At 40.7% G+C, this 18,734-nt stretch overlaps 1 protein-coding gene across 2 annotated transcripts in view; it reads left to right on the top strand.

Annotated features, from left to right (window-relative positions):
• Positions 1-18,734, top strand: part of RAPGEF5 (Rap guanine nucleotide exchange factor 5) — a 227,601-nt gene that overhangs the window by 92,542 nt on the left and 116,325 nt on the right. For both annotated transcript variants that reach the window (XM_050938790.1, XM_050938789.1), the window contains exon 9: positions 4,811-4,936. In XM_050938790.1, the coding sequence (XP_050794747.1) occupies positions 4,811-4,936 (126 nt within the window). The remainder of the gene's footprint in view (positions 1-4,810; positions 4,937-18,734) is intronic.

Genomic DNA, 18,734 nt, shown 5'->3' with positions numbered 1-18,734 from the left:
TACAATTATTCAATTCACCCAGTTTATGCTTGAGTGCAAACCTACTTCCAAGTTTGACAAACATTATAAAGCATGTTTACAATTAAACAAATAAATGATTGATGTACAATAAGTTTGGTAATAACAGAGCTTGTGGATAGTCTTTGAAGAGCAGACATTGCTATTACTCTTATTTACGCACTTATGCAGTTATTTAAGCTTTAAGCACTAGTAGTCACTTTTAGTTCAGTGGGACTATACATTTTGCATATTACTCACATAAGCAGAAATGTTTGCTGGAGTTGGGCATAGGCTTCTTAGTCTGCAGGTTGACAACATTGAAAACTGTAGTAACGGCATTTTTTGTAGGAGAGATATAAAGAGTCAGTGATTGTAATGCAAAATTCAGAAGTACAGTAATGGGGGAGGGGGTGAGTTGATTCTGCTCCTGTGGTGGTGTACATCAGGAGTAACTCAGTGAAGTCTATGAAGTTACACTGCACTGATGTCAGAGTGAGAAGGATTATGCCCTGTGACTTTTAAAATTGAGTGTAATGAAAATGATATGCCTTCCTATCCATCTAGAAATCTTCTATTTCACCTTCATCTTGTTTCTATCTTATTAATTTCAGTGTTGTTGCTTTTCACTAGGGAATATTTTCCAGGGTACATTTTGGAACAAATATTGTGGAATCAACATCTTTGCTTTTCAAACCATAGTAGTGACTAATTGATTTTCTTTTGTATAAAGAGGGACAGTGAAATCTCCTCTTGTGCTATTTTGAAAATTAAATACACACCTTTAATTATAATAATTTTGTGCCATGAACAGCATTGAGCTTAATATAAAACTTACGTTCTTGTGATATTAATTAAACTAAAATCAGGTATAACTCACACCTATGCAATTTGCATGCAAGTAAATTGTGGGTGCAAATCTCAGTACCTGCATCTCTAGCTACCTGTTAGAGGAGCAAGTATCAAGATTTACACCCAGGGACTGGTGTGTGTGTTTTTTTTTTTTTGTTTGTTAGTTTGTTTTTTTGTAGATACAAAATGCAGGTGCAAATTTCACTTGCAGATAGGAAGACTGGCCTTTACTCCTTTTGCTTAGCAGCATTAAACATATTGTGTGAAAATTTAATTTATATTGACAAGTGAAAATGACCAGGAATATTAAAATCTTATTCTGTCCTCATAACCGGCTTTCAGAAGCTATTAGAATAATTTAATTATTTGACCTAGATGGATTCTTACATTAGCTAGCAGAAAAATTATTCCACGTACTATAGAAAGTCAGAATAATTGGAGAAATCACAATGACAAATGGGGGTTTTGTACCTTCTGTTTTAATTATGAAAAAAATATTTAGCCCTTTATATTATAGCTGGCGTTAATTACACCAGTGATATTAAGGCTCAATTTTAAAATATTGTCTACTTCCAACATGGATTATGCCTCAGCTTCTCTGGGAGATTTTAAATGTTGTCTTCCTTTTTTGCTGAAACCACAGTAAAATATATTTTATTGTGTTTGCCTTGCTACTTTAAATAAAAGAACAATAATTCATACGTTATCCATTATTTCCCTTTGGCCATTATTTGGACCTGGACCATGTAATCGCTTATGTGAACAAAGACTGCTTCTGTGGCAAATGTAACGAGATCAGGTAACAAGGTCAGGTTCTAATCTCACTATGCTCAAACATGTAGGAAGGAGGTAATTATTCTATTTTATTCCATTGAGAAAAGGTGGGAAGTTTGGCAAGTTTTTTTTCTTCTTCCAAGATGCTCTTTCCACTTGAACATCGTGGGACTAATTGTCACTTCAGACAGCAATTTTGACTTCAGTGGGAATTACATAGATACATCAGAGGGCAAAATTGGACACACTGATTGATTGTGAATTAAACTCTCTTCTCTTTATTTGGATAATTTAAAGTCTTAATTTATCTTTAATGTTGAAGTGTTCATACTGTGTACATGTGTGAGTGTTAATGTCTGTTTTATTTATGAGTGTGTTTTCATACGGTCTAAACATGTTTACAGAGCAGAAACCATGCTAGCAATTAACAAATTGTGTGAATGTCAGTTAAAGGATCAGTGCAAGCACTAGCCATAAGGAGACTAAACAATTGCTTAGGGCCCTGAGCAGCTCAAGAGGGCCCGCTATTTGCTTTGTTTAGTATGTGTTAGTTCCTGTTAAGGCCCCTAGTGGGCTAGCACCATCTTTGTAAGGGATTAATAGAAAAAAGGAGTAATCCTCCCTGCCTCCTAATTATTCCCTCAATTTTTTATTTTATTTTTTTAACAAATCCTGAAGGCTTGCATCATGTGCTGAAGATCAAAAAACATTTGTTGACTCATTGAGGGGGCATCGCATGTATATTGTGTCCTTCATTAAAAATGTCCTGCCTCAATCCATAGACATTTTAAATATCGAGACTTTTGTCTTGGGCCTCTCTGGCGATCTCAGTTGTTGGAATGGAACATAAAAAGCGTGAGGAGACTGCCTTTAAGGTAGTCTGGTTCGAACTTTACATGGCTTTATAGTGTCATTTTTTAATTGTACCTAGGTTGAAAGGCAATGTGGACTATGGAGCATAGATGTCGTGCACTCTGCTAGAATCACTACTAAGTAAGGGGTCAGACACGCATTGCATTAGCTGTAGTCTCCAAGTGGTCCAGCCATAATGTATTACAGTCATCTAAACTGCAGATGGGAAAGGCATGAAGATGCTGGTGAGAGCACTTCCAAGATGAAGGGGTCAAAGTTGTATTGACAGAAGTAGATGAAAAAAGCACTCTTGTCTACTGCTTCTACTTTATCAAAAAGACAGCCATGAGATCAGTAGGAAGCCTAGACTATGCACCTTGTTATCAAAAGTAAGGGTGGATTAAAGGGGTAGAGATGTTACTGCCACTGCTTCCTTCTGATGTTTCCCCAGCTGAACAATGTAACTTCCATCTTGTTTGGTCTGAGCTTCAGACAGATAGCTGTCATCAAGGCCCTAATGTCGGCTACCACCTGAAGCTGTGAGACTGCATCATCGATCTCAGATGAAAAGAGACTTGTAGCTCTGAGTCATAAGCATATTGATGGCACTGCAAGCCTAGCTGCCTCACTATCTTCTTTCAGAGGCCCCGCAAATATACTGCATAAAAGATGTTCTGTTCTTCTGAATCCATTTTTAGAGTGGGGCATGTCCTGTATTAGAAAGTAACCTCCAAGGATATTTAAAATCTTTTGCTTCTTTATGCCATATAAAAAGGCCCGAAGAGTGTTTAGTGGGTTTTTTTTTTTTTAAGGAGGTGGAGAGAGGGAGAGCCCTTTGGGCTGTCACATCTTAAATGATGAATCTTTAACCAAGACATTGTTCGTTAGGCATTGGAGTCAAATAGGTGTTAACAAAACCACAAAAAAAATCAGATTTTTAAATATTCTGAATATAAATCTCTCCCTCTCTGTTCATCGGCTTTCAGTCTCTCTTGTTTCTTGTGATATTATAATCTTCCTAGTTCTCCAATTGCCATAGAGATTAAGATAAATTCAGTTTACACACGAGAGAGGACAGGGTTGTGGATTTTCTGTGTTTAAACCTGTCCTTCCCCACCGCACATCCCTTTCAGGCTGCCTTTTATACAATGTAAAAAGTTCATTTTCCTTCCCTCCCTGCAATCTCCCATCTTTGCACATCCCCTCCCTGAACTTCCCAGGGTTCATGCTGATATCCATCAGGAAACATCTGGGCTAATAATGGTCCTCCAGTGTCATCCAGCCAGGTCTGAATTACGCAAGTAAAGTCAGAGGCCCTGTGTGTGATCAAGTCATGGATGGTGATAGAATGTGACTGGCCACTGATTTTGCAGTAAGCAACATGTACCATAGAGGTAGATGATAATAGATAATATTTTATAGTGAGGGCTCATGTGAGGTCTCAGGGTAGTCATGTGTTTGAAATGTCTGTGTGCAGAGTGTGTCTATGCCTTCATTATTATTATTTATTATTTGTATTATTGTAGTGTCTAGGAGCCTCATTCAAGGACCAGGACCCATTGTGCTATATGCTGTACAAACACAACACAAAGACAGCCTGTGCCCCAGAGAGCTTACAACCTAAGTATATATGTGCCATTTTTATAAACACATGCCAGTGCTGTAGGCCAAAACAAAATACCATCAAAATAAGTACCACCATGGTTCTCAGCTTGAGTAACTGGTAGTATTTTATGTTTAAAATAACTAGTGCTAGTTGTAACATATGCACATTGTCCTTAACAGAATTGAAGAATTAATTAATACACTATATTTACCTCCTTTATAACAGAGGAATTAATTTTGTGTAACTTATTTTAAATGCTATAGTTTACATACATGAAGAAGTGGCAGCATTTGAGAAATGGGAGGTTCTGCTACTTTATTTTTAGGAATGACTCTATTGCACTCCATTCTTTTTTTCCAGGGCTGTTCCTGGCTAAGTTTCCCATGAGTTTTTAACCTCTTGCTGTGGTTCTCTTATGTAACAGGAAATAGGTTGACAGGAACAAACAAAATACAAGTATATCAGTCACACACAATAGCAGTTGATTTAACTAGCCCTGCCTTCAATTGCCTAATGTAGATACAGTACATAGGGTAAATCAGCTGTGCCTGAAAACTTCTTGTGCTGTTTCCCAAGAAGCAACTATTTTATTCCAGTTCAGCAAAAGGCTCAGAATTACAGCGAACATGATAGAAAATATGTGTTTATTGTAAAGTTAAAACTTGTGGCACTGTCATGTCCTGGGATTGTGGATTTAAATATTTATTTGCTCTTTCTCCAACCCTCAAGGCAGGGGTTTTGTGCAAGCTTCAAGAAAGAGATGACATTGGACGGATTGAATTAGTCCAGAAGCTGGCAAGGGAAAACTGTCAGTTTTTGCAGGTGGATAGAAAAGAACCAGAGAAGACAGAACAAGTAAGACATTTCTCATTTGTTTATTTAGAAGGGAAAGGAAATGTGTTCTACTCTGTTGTAAACTTAAAATAAAAAAAAATAGATTTAGGTCCCACTGCACATTGAGCTACATCTGTTCTGTCATGTGAAATGGGCCTCCTTCAAATTCACAAAATTAAAATAGAATAAAATTTGCATATTATTTATCATTATTTTAGTAACATTAATGATAACTGATAAATCTTGCTAGCTTATAATAGGTATGAAGCAATTTTCTCTCAAGTAAGGGGAGTGATTTCGGAGTGTTTTCTGACAAAATGTTAGTCATTTGCGAAATGCTCTTCTTTTAAAGATATATTTCTCATATTTTTTAAAGGAGTATATGCTTAAAGTACATTACTTTTTTAAAAGAACCTGAATGAAAATTATTCTGCTTCTATAATATTTTGGCAGAAAATATTAATAGGAACTTTCTAACATGAATTATAATTGCGTTTAAATAGTGAGTTTATGGTTTCTTTTTGTATTATTATTGTGTATTCAGCCTAAACTTCCTTTGACTCAGCTGAAGAAAATAGCAATCTGCTGCTCACTGCTTCTAAAATCATTTATTCAAATAATAACTATAGACTGAAAATGCATTAAAATACTAGCGCTTTGCTGATAATACAATGTAATCTTTTTATCCTCCTGCTGCAGATTGTTTGTTTGTTTAGTTTTCATTTGATAGGAGATACTGGTTTTGGTCACATACTAATTTAAAACTTCTAAAGGAGGAGGAAAAAAATAATGAAACCCTCTTGAGTCCTGAAAAGCAATGTGCATGTCTTCCCCATTTTTATTTACTCTGCAGTACAAAGAGACTTCTGCTTAAGCAAAGAATGATTTTTTCAGCTGACCCATGAGAAGTCAATCAACTCTAATGTAAGGGTTCCACACAGCAAAAGGGAGAGATGAAATCTTACCTGAGAATGTGATTATGTTCTGTTTAATAGGCTATACGCTCATGTCTCTTGCAGTTAAATATGTAATTTACCAATGGGCATACCTGAGGGAGGACAGCAATTAGCCAGGCTCAAATTGAACTGATCCTTGGTGGATCCACTAACTGTGGGCATCTGCAGAAATTTCCACCTGTCTTTAAACTGCATTAGCAAAGCAATTGAACATTTAGAAGCTTATGAAAGTCCAATTTTATACTAGTAAAGGTTTATAATTGTGTTTTTTTTTTTTAGGGTTATGCGGCAAGAGTACAGGTTTTAGGACCAGATACTTTTTGGTAATGATATTTCAGAAGTTCAGTGGTATCTTGGCTGCTGATTTTGGCCATTCTACTGGCATATGCTCAGTTCTGTGTCAACTGTCATACTGGAGTCTGTGATTTCAGTACACAGCAGAATAGAATACAGTTCTAAAAGTGGAAAGGGGTGTAAGTGCTCACTTTTTCTTAAGACTTTATTCTTTGAAAGTTTTTTGCATATTTTGCAGATGCTGCCATACTTTATCAGAATGGCTGCTTCAGCTCATTGAGAGACAGCTGCCCTTATTCATGTTGAGTAGTACCACTCTCTGCAATTAGTTTTATTGGACTAGATTGTGCCTTTAGAGCCCAGAGCAAGGGGTGGGGTGTGTAAACTGTATAATGGGAAGAATTGTGCCTCAGGGTATGTCTACACTGCAATAAAATACCCACATTTGGCCTTTTACCAGCTGATTTGGTGTCGTGGCCCCAGGGCTAAGAGACTGTTTAATTGTGGTATAGACATTCAGGCTCAGGCTGCAGACTGACCTCTGGGACCCTCCCATGTTGCAGGATCCTAGAGCCTAGCCTGAGCCTGAATGTCTACACCTCAATTATTAACAGTCCCTTAACCTGAGCCCCACAAGCCCATCATAGTATTTAATTGCAGTGTAGACATACCCTCAGAAACTTCCCTCCTGAAGCACAGTTCACCCCTTGCTCCAGGGATGTGAATTTGGTATTTTACTGCTGACCTGTATGAGCAGCTACTTATGACAGCTGTGCTGCTTTGCTTGCTGGCGTGTTAAGGGATGAAGTCAAGTCTGCACCCATTCCCTGTCTAGGCACTCTGGCATGGGAAGGAAGTGGGTGGACAGTGTCCACTTGCTCCTTTGTGCCTAGACCTTAGGCCTAGGCAGCCCATGCAGAGGTGTAAGGGGCTTTCTCATTTCCCTTTGTAGGTATATAATCTAAGAAATCATCTAGCCTATTGGCTTTAGTGGGACTACTCCCCAAGTAAGGGATTACTTAATGTGAGTAAGGATGATTGGAATCTAGCCCTAAGTAAGACTGCATTATAGAAACTTACAGCAAATGAACTGCCCAGCCTCTGTTTTCATTTAAAATATTAAAGAAACATACATCAGGAAACATACAATATTAAACATACACTAGGATCTGTTGTTGTTACAAAGTAATGTGTATTAAATATACATCCAGGTGCATGTCATGTTGTTTAAAAACATAGATTTTCTCTAAGCAACTACTTAGAAATACACCCTAATGGGTAACCTATATAGACAGACAGTAAAGTTGAGGGAATTCAGTTTTCCCTTTAGCATTGTTCTCTGTGTTCTCAACAAGACACCAGTAAGTATCACTGCACTGAATCTTCCATTAGCCTTCTCTCCTGCTGTGCTCAACTCTAACTTCATGGATGATCTACCCTTCTGAAATGAAAAGTGTTCTGTCTATACCTGAAATGTACATACAGTCTTCCATGCGCCTCTTCCAGCACTTTTTATTTCATTTCTTCAGCAGACAGTTAACTGTGATAGCCTGGCTGTAAATGTATCTTTAAGCAGAAATTTCACTGTTAGCAGAACTGTATGTTTTGAGGGGGCTCTGACAGTGTAACTTTTTGAGTTTGTTACTAAAGATTGTTTGTTGTGTTGCTGGAAGAAAAGATACTGTTTCTAACAAGTTCTAACATCAAGGATTTTTCTCCTTGTGTGGAATGTTTAATCTGGGCGGAATCCTCATTCGTTATCCTATAGGAAGATACACAGACAAGAAAACTTGAATATACTTAAGATTTTAAATATAGACACCTTGAGTAAAAGGAACCTAACTCAAACAGTAGTATTTTATATTTCACATAGAATAAATATTTAGTCAGGAAATCTGGAGTGAAACTTTTATAGGCAACCTTAACTGTGACTCCATATTGCCAACAGTGATACATCTAATGGAGCTATCATAATATTAAAACAGCCCTGGAATTTTTAATATCATTGACAGCAGATGTTAAGGTAATATATCCTACATGTGTGCTGATTCTTATGTATCCTCTTCTGGGAAGGAGAGGGCCTCAGCTTATTTTAGTAACTCAAGTACTCAGTCAACTTTGGCTTTATTGTCTAGGGTGGTCAGGGTAATGTAAATCTGGTATGCATTTGGAGAGCAGGATCTATGATTCAAATTTAAAAAGTGGGTGATATGGTAGATATGGAGTTTTTGGTCCGTCTACAAATGGTTGAACATGGGGTAGATTGGGCTCTCTGGCAAATAAGAGACTGTTGTGCCTGCTAATGTTATGGCAGGTAAGATGTTAAGAGACTGTGGTCTGTGGCCCTCAATGAGAAGGTGAAGTGTGGAAGGCTTGGGGCTCTGGCCTGAACTAGTAAATACAAGATTGATATTTCTGGCCTATGTCAAACAGGTGGCCAGGAGGAGGGGTATTGTGTGGTCACTATGTGACAGCTGGGTATTTAGTCACTGAAAGGGACAGTGGAAGTCTGGAGCTCATACTGGAAACATGGGAACATAGTAAGGGGATTTTCACAGAGTGTGTGAAGCTAGGGGTGGGGTGTGCATGTGTGTGGAACCTCAAGTCTAAATTTCCACACTTGGGTATGTGTTTAGTTATTTTAAACTATAATGTTCTAATGAGGTTCTCTCTGTGTGTCCCCAGTCTTACCTCTCTTAATGAAACTTTCTGGTTGTGAATTTCTTTAGTTTGGGGTTTTTCACTGATGAATGACCATGATGACTTTGTTTCATAAAATATGTTTAAAATATATTGTTTATAAAATAGACTTAATGTAATGATATTTATAGACCTATATATTCCTGCTGATTAATGTGTTAGAATAAAAGATTTTATTAGTGAACTCTATGCAGCATGTGCTTTAGATTGCTTCAAAACTGTGTTTTTTTTCTAACTAGGATAGAGTGAATTGTACTGAATAAATGTATGAAACATTAGGAGTAACTTCCTCCATGTCCTACCCCATGACCTCCAATGAAAAAGGTGTTTTGAAAAGTAAATAAAATGAATTAATAAGAAATTCCATAAAATCCAGAAAAATAGGGTTAGTTTGTTCATTTCAAATGTAAGAGGTAACCATCATTGTTGGTCTAAGAGATATATGTGTACATCAATTAGTGTAGTTCAATAAGACCATTAAAATGCTTTCACACATGAATGAAACTTGGCCAATCCATTAAGTATTAATATTATAGAACAAACTTTTATCAATTGGTATGTGTTCCTTTGAAGAAAACACTTATACTACGTGGAAATCTTGCTTTTCTATGCATCTTTACTATTATCAGTTGCTTTGACAGAGAATAAATATGGAGATCTTTATTGAACAGTTCAGCCATAAAAATGACACTGCTTTTTCAAATAGTTTACTTACTATTGGCATCAATTATAGAATAGAATATAGATTCTTATACATAAAGTTTCAGCTTTTATGGTCTAGTGTCATTAGGCACATTTGGAAGAAATATTTTTCACTTTTAAAACATTATTCATTATGTGTCTTAGAATTTTTTTAAATAATTACATCATCTGAACAATGACACTACTAAGGAAAGGTTTTTTTGGTCAGCTTTAATCTGCTCAAATCTCTTTTATAAAACATATTTCCAATACTTAATTTAAGCAAAATACTGAATTAATTAGCTGACATTTTTACATGTAGTCATCTTTAAGAGCAAACACAAGTTAATTGTCTCATGTTATAAAGGCTGTGTATTATTTTAATGAAACAGAAAAAGTTCTCAAGGTAATTGAAATGTTTTTATGGAAAAACTACTCCTCATGTCACGTTAATAATTTCATGGAGTCTGGTCAATTGCATGTATGTTAATGTAAGTTAATGTTTAATATTCACAGATAATACAGACAAAGTTATCCAGTGTAACAAGGAGTCCTTATTGCACCTTTAGAGACTAACAAATTTATTTGGGCATAAGCTTTTGTGGATGAGACTATTTTAATATTGTATTTTAATGCAGAATCTAAAAAAAGTATGTAAATGTTCTATAAATCCTCCTTCTATTCCCTTTATAGAATAAATATATTGACCTTGGAGACTAATATTTCTTCTACTGTGTTAATCCCTGGGTATTGGCCAATTTAAGGAGGAAAAGTGTTTTTGAAAACATAGCTCCACAACAAATATTTACAGCTATTTTGTTAGTTTACATGGAATTATCTTTAAAAGTTTTTAATCAGCATTCTCATTAATAAGACAGATAATTTGCTCACTGAAATTGGTTAGTGTTTAGTTGAAGCCATGAAAGGATTGTCAAAAGAAGATTAACAATGTAGCGTCCCAGGTACTATAGATCACTTAATATTGGGGGATTTTTAAAAGGAAATTCCAGACATGACATAATGGGATTGGTTCAGAATGCTCCCATCAGTCCAGCTGTCCACCTGCAAATGAACAAAAATGAATGTCAATACATGTCCAGAGGCGCAGTATCTGTTAGTGTAATGAAGCAGTGGCCTTGCAATGATGTAATATTGAATTGCCCTTCAGTAACCATTAAACTGTTGGAAATTCAAATATCAAAATAATGGCTTAGAATGACAGCCAAATACAACCAGTGAACTTGATGTGTGCTTCAGTTTCAAAAAGTCACTTTGCAAAATAGAGAAAGTGTTACTGTGTCCACCCTGCTTGCAATGGATACATGAGGTAAATCAGGTGCAGATTAACCCATCACTGGGGCCTAGACAAAACCTTTTTTGTCTGCTGCTCCCCATCCCCTATCCACGGCTTCCTCCCCATCCCTTTTTTCGGCCAACTTCCTGTGTGGGCCCTCGATGCTCTTACCTGTACTTCTAGCAGATCTTGAGGCTGTCACAGAGCAAGTCCTGTGGGCAGAGCAGAAGGAAAACAGGCTGCTGGAAGCGGGGGAAGGCCAGGAAGGCCCTTGGGGGTGAGTTCTGCTGCAGGAACTAACCCCATAGTAGTGGCAAGGAGCAGCAATACTGGCTGCCCCATTGCCTGCTTAGGTTTGACCTTGATGCCTCTCCATCGTAATGAGGGTGGGGAGGAGGCGGCCAAATTTGAGTAAGTGGTATTGCGACAGTTGCAAACTATTGTACTCCATCCCCTGTTCTCCTCACAATTTTGTAGACTTCTGTGAAATCCTGTTTTCCAGACCATTTCTCTAAGTTTTTACAGTAAACTAAGCTCTTAAAAATGTTTAATTGTACCTTCTCCATTTAATTAGTAGCCTTTTTATAATACAATGATTGAATATTTTCCTCCTCCTTCTGTGTGAGTCATCTATTTATACTTCCTGGAATTTTCTTTTTGCTAAATGTTTTCAAGTTTTATCTGTCAGCTTAACTCCTATATCTTTCTCCAGCTCATTGTTTTGTTTTGTAGGGTTTGGCCATATTACCCTTGCTTATTTTTGTCCCTAGTCTCATTATCATGCATCTGTGTAGACTGAACTGCATAAATCTCTTATCTGCTTATGTTTCTAATCTGATGAATGTCATTTTCTCCCTTTTAGAGAAGCAGAATTACCAATTCATAAATTCAAGATAATCTGTTTTTTAAATCTGTCCTTTTTTGGTATGTATTTTTCCATCTCCATGTTCTATGATCAGGAAATTTCATGACATTCTGCATGTTCTTTCTTCTGCATTTTTGATATGTTGCATAGACACGTTCCTTATAACCCTGACACTATATACTAGGTGCTTCCTTCCATCTTGAGTTACTTTGGCCACGTCCAGGCTAGGAATTATAATCGATTTTAGATACGCAACTTCAGCTACGTGAATAACGTAGCTGAAGTCGAATTTCTAAAATCGAGGTACTCACCAGTCTGGACGGCGCGGCATCGATGTCCGCGGCTCTCCGTGTCGATTCCGGAACTCCGTTCGGATTGATGGAGTTCCGGAATCGATGTAAGCGCGCTCGGGGATCGATACACCGCGTCCAGACTAGACGCGATATATCGATCCCCGAGCAATCGATTTTAACCCGCCGATGCCGCGGGTTAGTCTGGACGAGGGCTTTCACACACATGCAGGGAACTCGAATGAACTGAGTTTTCCATGTTTCCGTGTTAAACTAAAGAAAGTAGTTTCCTAAACATAGAAGTATTAAAAGGAAGGTTAATGTTTGTAATGTGTAGCACGCAAGCCAAGCTCACAAGTATCCAACTACCTTCAAGATTCAAAAGAAGTACTTTTATCCTGCACTTCACATTGTGCAAAATCATGAAGACCTTTCACAGGCCTCATCTACACTTACAGAGCTGCAGCTGTACCAGTGCTGCTTCACTGCTGTACCGCTTAGCGAAGATGCTACCTACGCTGATGGGGGAGCTTCTCCTGTTGGCATAGGTACTCCACCTCCCTGAGAGGTGGTAGCTACAGCATTAGTTGACATAGCATCAGTTTTTACTCATTTCTTTCTCAGAGCTGATACTAAAAAAGGACGTCAGAGTTGGCTCTTACCAAGGACTAGATCAGGGCTCTCCTGAACTAAAACCTTTTAAAAGAGCCAAAGTTCATTGGAAAACTCTGTGGCCTTGGGACTCATGGCTTTCTGTCACATCATCCCTTCTGGCATATGAGGTTTGTTAAATCGCCCAGATGCCTGGGGCATTCATATGGAGACTGGACCCTGCATGCTACTTTCTTGACCTTTCTGTCCACCATGGCAGTATGACTTCAGTCTGAACTTCAGACCTTGTTTACTTTGGGGATTTGACATATTTACAGCAATCAGTGGCCAGTCACCAGTGTAGCTCACCCAATGCACACACCTAGTACAGACAGGCAATGCTGCTATCAATCAGAATTGACTCCTGTTTGCAGCAGGGGTAAGCTGCACCAGTGCGAATTTCAGTTTATCCTGTCTGTAGTAGGATTAGTACTGCTGCAGGTACAGAGTTGGCTGGCCATTGATGTGAGAAATCCTAAGTGTAGACAAGGCTTTATTTGCCCCAGGTGCTGCTGCATTGCCAATACTTTCCACTAGGTATATGGGTGAAACAATCTTTCTAAGAAGGCTTGAAAGCATGGATCAGGATATTTTCCTGGAGGCTAGCTGGGGAATATTGCTGTTAAAACTCAGTCCTTGTCCTGCCATCACCCCCTCCCTTGACTGTGAGAACAAAGAGGTCTTTTTGGAGGAGGCATGGTTAAGTCCTCTCAGATCAACAGATTTTTGTTTCCTGGAGTGGGTTTTCTGCTTTTTTCATCTCTTCCATGGCAAAAAATGGGAACGCAAAGCTGGCGTTACCTTTTGTGTAGATCTTTTTCCTGTTTTTCTTCCTTTTCATCACAAACATTCCTAAAATCCCCAAAACCGTGTCCATTGCTTCTTCTGTGTGGTCTCTGTTACTTGTTAAGCATGCACTCCTTTAAAGCCCAGTTCTGGACCCATTGAAGTTGATGGGAGTCTTTCCATGGATTTCAGTGGGAGCAGGATAAGGCCTTTGGAGCCCGATCCTTCACCACCTTGCATCATGTGTAATCAAGGACACTCTTTGCAGAGTGGGTGTAACACACTGCCACCCTGTGAGCCAAGGAAAATTCTGTGACATTTAATGTCCACTTTGCACTCATTTTGCATGGATGTAAATGGAAGCACACAGGACAAAAGAATGAAGAACCAGGCCCTTAATGAATCTTTGTTGACTGGCTTAATTTAAATCCAAGCAGGTATCCTCCTTTTCTTCCCTGATTAGTATTTCTCACACTCTATACAGCACCCTCTGTATTCTAATTCACAGCACATGAAAATGAGGTCTCAGGTGCAGACCTATGGATTTCATTTTAAATAGGCCGTAAAAAAGTTTAATTGGATGTTGCATGTGTAAACATGGAACGGGGTTTGAAATTAGCTATGACCTGGTGCCCATTATGGAATACATTTTTCTAAAACTGCATGTGTGGGGGTTCCGAGCTTTTTGTCCCTCACTGATGTGATCACTGTAGAATATGGAATCCTCTGACTTGTGAGAATAATAGAGATCCCTAGATGCAAGGAAAATGCTGTGGCTTCATTCAACACTTTTCTAAGTCACCAAATGACTTAAATCAGGAAGATCATGAATAGCAATGTTAAAGGCATTTGGTACTTCTTTCAGCAGACTGCTGAACATCAAATCTTAAAAGGATTTTCAAAACACTAAGGGCTGGATTGTACCATTTATTTTCAGCCATCAGCTGGGGACAGTGCAGAGCTGCACTGCCCCCAGGTGAGCGCTAGAGACAGTCTGTCTGCAAGAAGCAGAATGCCTCCTAGCGCTCCCCAGCACTCAAGGGAGGATGCAAACTGCTACACCCCTTTTAATGGGTGCAGCACACTTTACCTTCTGCACGTCTGCTGGCTGGCCTGGAATCAGGGAACCGATAGCTCCACCTATTCATCCTTCTGTATCCCCTTTGGGCTATGGTAGCAGTAATCCTGTGCTCCCTGAATTCAGGGACAGCAATTTTGCCTGACCCTTAGGTATGATGCACAGGGGATTTGGTGCAGATCTTTCCTTCCCTTGCTGTGCACCTGGGTCCAGGCTAGAATAACATACAGAGAATTAAGAAGGTTTTAATATTTTTGGAAATCGGTAGCACTAGCGCTGCATTTCTTCCTTTGTAGGGAAGCTAATATCTTTTTATAGGCTCTCTTTTAATAGGTAAGCTAGCTTTTTCACCAGATATTCTTAATGTTACAAGGTGATCAGGTATCAAGAACACACAACCCACTATCACAGCAGAAACCAGTGAAATAAACTCTCTCTCTCTCTTTTAGTTTTTGCAATATAGACTCCTATGATGTTTACCTACAGTAAGTAGATAATTATACAGAGCTAGTTAGAGCAGGGGCGGCTCTAGACATTTCGCCACCTCAAGCAGTGCAGCATGCCGCAGGGGGCGCTCTGCTGGTCCCGCAGGTCCACCAGAGCCGCCTGCCGCCCTCCCGGCAACCGGCAGAGCACCCCTCGCAGCATGCTGCCCCAAGCACGTGCTTGGCGTGCTGGGGCCTGGAGCTGCCCCTGAGTTAGAGGCCTTAGTCTAGATCGGGGGAAAGGAAATAATCAGAGCTGGGGTGAAGAAGACCACAGTGTGATTCTGCAAGTGCAAATTCTTGTTGGTTGGTTTTTGATTTTGCAAAATCAGAAATGGATGATTCAAGTCTAGGTTTTCTTTTATCTGAAACGTCAGTGTTCATGGATGGAAATTGGCTGGAGGTTCTGATTTTATCTCATCTCAAGTCAGGAAGCCTTGAATCTTCATAGTGCAATTGATTGATTCAGCCTGTCTAAACAATCTGTCAGTGTCTATATGGGATTTATAGGGCACTAGTCACCATGCTATGTATATACCTACATACATTTCTCTTGATTTCCTAGACTTGATGGATTCTTTTTTGGAGGAAAAAAAATCACCCTCACTGTAAATCCATCTTCATTCTCAAGGTGTAGTCTACTCTATTCTGTGTCCAAACTTCTCATAAGGTATGGCTACACTGGAGAGTTGCAGTGCTGGTGGTGGGTTTACAGCGCTGCAACTTACTCACCTTCCACACTTGCAAGGCACATACAGCACTTCATCTCCCTAGCTGAAGCACTGGTGATGCAGCGTTGCTCCGCCAGTGTGGCCACCAAAAGCGCTATAATTGGCCTCCAGAGTATTCTGAGATATCCCAGAATACCTGTTCAGCCACTCTGCTCATCAGTTTGCACTCTACTGCCCTGGCCTCAGGTGACCCGCCCTTTAAATGCCCTGGGAATTTTAAAAATCCCCTTCCTGTTTGCTCAGCCAGGTGTGGAATGCAATCAGAATCTTTCCAGGTGACCATGCCTCCACATGCCAAACGATCCCCAGCATGGAGCAATGGCGAGTTGCTGGACCTTATCAGTGTTTGGGGTGAGGAAGCTGTGCAGTCTCAGCTGCGCTCCAGCTGTATGAATTACAATACCTATGGGCAGTTCTCAAGGTCCATGCTGGAAAGGGGCCATGACCGGGATGCGGTGCATTGCAGGGTTAAAGTGAAAGAGCTGCGGAGTGTGTATTGCAAAGCCCATTAGGGAAACCGCCGCTCCGGCGCTGCCCCCGCGACCTGCTATTTTTACAAGGAGCTGGATGTGATATTTGGGGGTGACCCCATTGCCAATCCGATGACCACGAAGGACACTTCACAGGGAGGGGAGGAAGGGGAGGAAACCGGGAGTGAGGGTACTGGGGTGGAGGGAGACACCCCGAAGTCCAAGGAGGCATGCAGCCAGGAGCTCTTCTCAAGCCAGGAGGAAGGTGGCCAGTCGCAGCAGCTGGTACTTGGTGAAGGACAAGCAGAGAAGCGGGTTCCCGGTAAGCAGCTTTTATTTTCAGGATGGAAATGTTTCGGGAGAGGAGAGAGGGTTGGGGCTGCATGCATGCATGCCTAGATGTGGAATAGCCCATTGATGTGGTCTATCACGTCGCGGTAATCGGCCTCGGTAATCTCTTCAAAAGTTTCAGCCAGAGCGTGAGCAATGCGCTTGCGCAAGTTTATAGGAAGAGGCACTGTGGTCCTTGTCCCAGTCAGGCTAACGTGTCCGCGCTACTGTGCCGCGAGGGGTGGGGGGACCATTGCTGCACACAGGCAAGCTGCATAGGGGCCAGGGCAGGATCCGCATTGCTGTAGAAGACCCTCCCGCTCTTCCCAGGTGACCCGCAGCAGCGAGATATCTTCCAGGATTAACTCCTGTGGAAAATGTTGGGAGACTGTTCACTGTAGGTGCTCCCTGCTGCAGTTTGCTTTCCCCAACACACAGTCCCCCTTACTCACCATTTCAAGGTTCCTGTGAGTTATGTGCGCTCTGTTTGGTATGGGAAAAGTATGCTAAAGTGAAGACTGTAAACTCCTTCACTGTGTGGGAATAACTGTCTGGGTGAGATTATAAACAATGCTTCCTCTGTTAACTGTTGCCATTTTTGCCTTTTTGAAAAGTGTCCTTGACTACTCGACTGCCCGTATCATCCAATGCTCAGAGGCTACAAAACCTGCGGAAGAAGCCACGAGAAAGCAAAGAAGACATGCTGAAAGCAGTTATGGATCACTCTGCCAGAGAGAGTAAAAAACTGGAGGGAAAGGGAAAGCAGGCTCTGCCAGAGAAATGCAGTGGCTAAGAAGAAAAGCACAAAACAGCTGATAAGCATCCTGGCACGCAAAGCGGACTCTATCCAGTCACTCATAGCCATGCAGGCAGAGTACTACTGTGCCGGCCCCCACCCCCATCCCAAAGCTCTTTCACTTGTGCCCCAATGTCAGCTCCAAACCCCCTTCCCCAGCATCCAGGTTCTTACCACCACCAGCTGCCCCCAACACCTGTACGTTCACCAACCAGCCCTGAGAACTACGACCCTTACCCTCTGCACTCAACCCCCATCACCATGCTGTATTTTCATCCTGAAGTGCAGCAGTCATTGCACAGCACTCCAGACAAGACACATTCAAACCTGTGACTGTACAGTTCCCCACCCCACCCCCATGCCCTTTTAGTTTCCCAAAATATTGTGTGTCTGTCAAGAAAGTTATTTTCTTTTCAATAAATGAATTCTTGGCTTTGAAAACAGTCTTTATTATTGCAGAAAGTGAAAGATACTTAGCCCAGGAAAGAAACAGACACTGTAAATCATTTTAGGAAAAACAGATTCCTACTAACATTGTAACACTGCACTTCACTCCCGTGCAAGGCACCAAACATTACTGTTGGTTTTCAGCCTCAAATTTCTCCCTCAAGGCATCCCTAATCCTTGTAGACCTGTGCTGGGCCTCTCTAGTAGCCCTGCTCTCTGGCTGTGCAAATTCAGCCTCCAGGCGTTGAACCTTGGAGGTCCATTCCTGACTGAATGTTTCACCCTTCCCTTCACAAATATTATGGAGGGTACAGCACGCGGATATAACAGCAGGGATGCTACTTTCCCCCAAGTCTAGCTTCCCATACAGAGATCTCCAGCGCCCTTTTAAACGGCCAAAAGCACACTCCACAGTCATTCGGCACCGGCTCAGCCTGTAGTTGAACCGATCCTTGCTGCTGTCAAGCTGCCCTGTACACGGTTTCATGAGCCAAGGCATTAAGGGATAAGCGAGGTCTCCCAGGATCACAGTGGGCATTTCGACGTCCCCTACTGTAATCTTGTGGTCTGGGAAAAAAGTCCCGGCCCACGTCTTCCTGAACAGTCCACCTTTCCAGGCCAGCCTATGTTAATGTCAATGAAACACCCCCGGTGATCCACAAGCGCCTGGAGAACCATAGAGAAATACCCCTTCTGATTAATGTACTCGAATCCTAGGTGGAGTGGTGCCAGAATAGGAATATGCGTCCCATCTGTCACCCCTCCACAGTCAGGGAAACCCATTTGTGCAAAGCCATCCACAATGTCCTGCACGTTCCCCAGAGTCACGGTTCTTCTTAGCAGGATGCGATTAATGGCCCTGCAAACTTGCATCAACCTGATTCCAGCGGTCGACTTTCCCACTCCAAACTGGTTCGCGACCGATCGGTAGCTGTCTGGAGTTGCCAGCTTCCAGATTGCAATAG

Source organism: Gopherus flavomarginatus, chromosome 2 (assembly GCF_025201925.1).
Source record: "Gopherus flavomarginatus isolate rGopFla2 chromosome 2, rGopFla2.mat.asm, whole genome shotgun sequence".
NCBI lineage: Eukaryota > Metazoa > Chordata > Testudines > Testudinidae > Gopherus > Gopherus flavomarginatus.
This window is presented reverse-complemented; position numbering and strand designations above follow the sequence as displayed.